General features: G+C 42.4%; 1 protein-coding gene across 3 annotated transcripts in view; it reads right to left on the reverse strand.

Annotated features, from left to right (window-relative positions):
- LOC119416047 (suppressor of tumorigenicity 7 protein homolog) overlaps positions 1 to 4,018 on the reverse strand; it is a 78,905-nt gene that overhangs the window by 14,689 nt on the left and 60,198 nt on the right. For all 3 annotated transcript variants that reach the window (XM_037683218.1, XM_037683216.1, XM_037683217.1), the window contains 4 exons: positions 3,550 to 3,704; positions 3,371 to 3,468; positions 3,091 to 3,205; positions 276 to 348 (listed from right to left, as the gene is read on the reverse strand). In XM_037683218.1, coding sequence (XP_037539146.1) covers positions 276 to 348; positions 3,091 to 3,205; positions 3,371 to 3,468; positions 3,550 to 3,704 — 441 coding nt within the window. The remainder of the gene's footprint in view (positions 1 to 275; positions 349 to 3,090; positions 3,206 to 3,370; positions 3,469 to 3,549; positions 3,705 to 4,018) is intronic.

Raw genomic sequence — 4,018 nt, forward strand, 5'->3', positions numbered from 1 at the left:
GTCTCTCGGATGAGAGACGAAACGTTTCTACATTTTTTTGTTGGTTTTGCTTTGTTTTGTTTTTTTGAATGTCCAGAGGACCAGATTGAACTTTTTTGGAATACAGGAAAGCAGCAACAATATCCCGCCCTTCTCTGCAGCTAGAGTCACTAAGGCAGCTGCTTGGTTTAAGGTCCTGATGAGGCCGCCCTGCAGCAACTATCAGCTCCGTCTGAACTTTTTCACCGCAGCGCAGGAACATCACACGCCTGAACGAGAACTGAAGCAGTACTCACTTGTCCGATACCGCCCTGGCTTTGAGCAAAGCTGCAGTGTAGCATATTGTTGCAGATTTGGGCAAGCTAATATCTGCGGAGGACACAAAAGACAGATGGGGTTGGTGGTGAATGAAAACAGTAAAGGCTGTAGTTAGAAGAGACGTGTTCATAAAAATAATAATAAAAAACGCTGCCTGCTGGAGTAACAACAATCACAATATAACACTCAGGTGTCCTCTTCTTTCACTTTACAGAAGTGATTCATCACATCATCTGGCTCAGACTGAGGGATCATGAAGAGCCGTCGCTTCAGCAGTGAGCAGCTTATTAACCCTCGTGTCGTCTTTGGGGGAAAAATCAGCCACATATTTACTTTTGTCTCTGTTTTTATTTTTTTTTACAGTTAATCAATTTTTCTGACAAAGTCTAAAGATCCTTCTACTTTTTCATTTTGTCAGAATTTTTCCAAACACACTCACAACCTCACAGTAACTTTACGATTCTTTAGGGAACAATCGACCACATTAAATACACTAAATACATCTTTTAATCTCATTTTTATCGGATCCTAAAACTACGCACCCTCTCCGTTCGGTTTGTTCTTTTTATCTGTTCCTAAACTTTGTTTTTCTCTTGGCTCAGTGTGGTGCTTCGCTTGATATTTGAGGGTCTGTAAAAGTGCACAGACGAGCTCAACCCCCCCAGAAACACAACCATCAGTCAGAGTTCTGCCTCAGCTCGTCCAACAAGTTGTTTTATTTCACATGTAAAGAACAAAAACTCACCTGTTTGTGCACAAGTGCACGTTTAGTACTAAACAGCTGTTTCACATGCATGCAAGCTGCAGCATCGGACGCTCCACGTCTGACAGCGCACGACTGTTTTTGGAAAAAGTAAATGTCCATGGGTAGAGTTTTAAAAAAAATTAAGAAAACTAATAAAAAATAAAATAAATAAGAACCTTTGACTGAAAACAAGGCCTCATTTTCAGCTATTTCAGCTACTGGATCTGAAGGGGCTGGAAGATCTGGAAGGTCTTCACAAAACTCCGGACTGGAATATTTTTTTTAAATTGTCAAAATAATTTTAGGCATACTAATAGTGTGGGAGGGGGGGGGATGCTCTTCTTCCCCAAAAATTGCCATAAAATACATACTTTCTCAAAAAAAACAACCTAAAATGTAAAGTTTATTAAAACTAAAGGTCCTTAATAGGCACTGCATCATGAAGGACCACACTCACCCAGCACACACACTTTTTGCCCCACTCCCCTCAGGAAGGAGGTTGAGGAGCATTAAGTGTAGAACCACTAGACTGAGGAACAGCTTCTACCCTGAGGCTGTTAGACTCATGAATCTCTAACTAGAATAATCACTGTGAAAAATCACATCATGTTGCTGTTGATCCGTTTCATGTTGCTGTTGATCCGTTTCATGTTGCTGCTGATCTGTTTCATGTTGCTGCTGACCTGTTTCATGTTGCTGCTGATCTGTTTCATGTCGCTGCTGATCTGTTTCATGTCGCTGCTGATCTGTTTCATGTCACTGCTGATCTGTTTCATGTTGCTGTTGATCCGTTTCATGTCGCTGCTGATCCGTTTCATGTTGCTGCTGATCTGTTTCATGTCGCTGCTGATCTGTTTCATGTCACTGCTGATCTGTTTCATGTCGCTGTTGATCCGTTTCATGTTGCTGCTGATCCATTTCATGTCGCTGCTGATCTGTTTCATGTCGCTGCTGATCTGTTTTATGTCGCTGCTGATCTGTTTCATGTTGCTGCTGATCTGTTTTATGTTGCTGCTGATCCATTTCATGTTGCTGCTGATCTGTTTTATGTTGCTGCTGATCTGTTTCATGTTGCTGCTGATCTGTTTCATGTTGCTGTGTTCATTCGTGCTCATCTACTCACACAGACTCATGTTCGTTCTGCTGTTCGACGTATTTTTATTGTTTTTATGCCGTTAGTGCTTAGTGTATTTTTATTTTAACATTTTTCTTAGTTCGTATCTTAGATCTTATGACTGTTTTTTTTACGTTTTATACGTTTGAGGATGAAACTGGGACCCTGTGGACAGTATGTCCTTCCACCATATAAAGGATTTTGAATCTTGAATGTTAAAGAGTTACAAAAAACATTTAAATGACGGTAGATATTTTTGTTGCAGGAGGAGAGAGCTCAAAGATGAATTAGTTTGACTCTGGAAAAATGAAGCAATAAAAAGTATTTTAAGCAGTTAAGGTGGTAGATAAGTGGTCATGTGACGATACGAGGGTTAAAGAGTAGCACTTCTCAACAGATCCATGGCTTTACACAAAAGGCGGGAGAAGCTTTGAAAATATTGTGGTGTTATCTACCGAGGTTGAGTCAGGTCCTCAGGACGTGGTCTCAGTCTCTGACATCGCAGAAGCCTGGTGTGCAGACCTTCTATACATTTTAATGTTCAATAAATATTTTGTTGTAAACACCTTGATTAAATCTTAAAACAACACAATGGCAGCGTAAGGACAGCTCTGCTCGATTCCACTCCTTTATTTCTAAATTTCAAACGATCAAAGCAGCGGAGCAGAAAATGGGAACGACTAAATGAACCTGGGAGCACACCTCCCTCGGTCCTGCTTCACCAAGTAAATGAAAAGTGTCAGGGAGTTAGCTTCTGCACGCAGAGCTAACACCACCATGTTTAGGTAAACAATCATAACTTTACTCATCCATCTTCATGATTAAGGGTTCTTGTTGCAAAAGGGTCGTTGATAAGTGCTGAAATGTTCAGTGTCTGACGATGTTAGTAAAAGTAAAGGCCTCCGCGTGGATCAGAGACGTGTGCGGGTCTCACCGTCGTACTTGGCCAGAACAGCCTGGACGTCGGCGTAGTTCTGGAGCTCTAGTAGCGACTCGAGCAGGTTTTCATGGATGTTGAACATACTGAGGAGAGGGAACTCCTTCATTAACTGGAAAACACACAACTGTTGTTACATGTGACAGCAGGCAGGGGGCGGCAGTCAGCAAACAAAAGCTACAGCTGCAGTGACGTCCAGTTACAACAAACTGACTGAAATGTTTAAAATGCTTTTATAGTGTCAGAGTGGGTCAAGATCCTCAGGCTGTGCTCTTACATCTCTCATCATTTTGACTGCTTCTCGAGTTCGGCCGAGCTTTCTGGAGCACATGGCCAGCCTCCTTTTTATATACACCAACACATTAGTGTCTCTTCCTGGTGGACAGACAAAAATCAGTCTTCAAACGGGTGAATGTGTCATTTGGTGCAGAGGTGTGGAGGGACGGTTCTACTCACTGTGCTGGGCTTCATACTGAGTACCGTGATGCTGCAACTGTTGGCTGCGGCGGTAGCAGCCCTCGCCAGCTTTTAGGGCTTGTTTAAACAACCGCTCAGCCTCCATGATGGTGGTGGCCTCCTCCTCTGCTAGAAGGATGTACGCTGTCGCACAGCTACGAGAGGAGAGGATTCAATCTTTACCAAAGAGGTTTCTTTTTCATTTTTCTGCACAGCTCTGCTGCACAAGCAGCTTCTGCACTTCGTACATTTGGAAGCAGCACCTGACGGAGCTCTGATCAGAGGAAATGTTCTCCGAGTCAGCCGGCTGAGAGCAACACGTGAAGCCAAGAGGTTACTGTCTGAGCTGTGATGTTCCCCAAAATAAACATTAACCATCAGTACACAGCAGAATTGTATTTAAAGTCTGATGTATACATGTAATACATGTAATACATGTAATACATGTATACATGTATTACATGTATTA

Source organism: Nematolebias whitei, chromosome 10 (assembly GCF_014905685.2).
Source record: "Nematolebias whitei isolate Nwh7 chromosome 10, NemWhi1, whole genome shotgun sequence".
Taxonomy (NCBI): domain Eukaryota; kingdom Metazoa; phylum Chordata; class Actinopteri; order Cyprinodontiformes; family Rivulidae; genus Nematolebias; species Nematolebias whitei.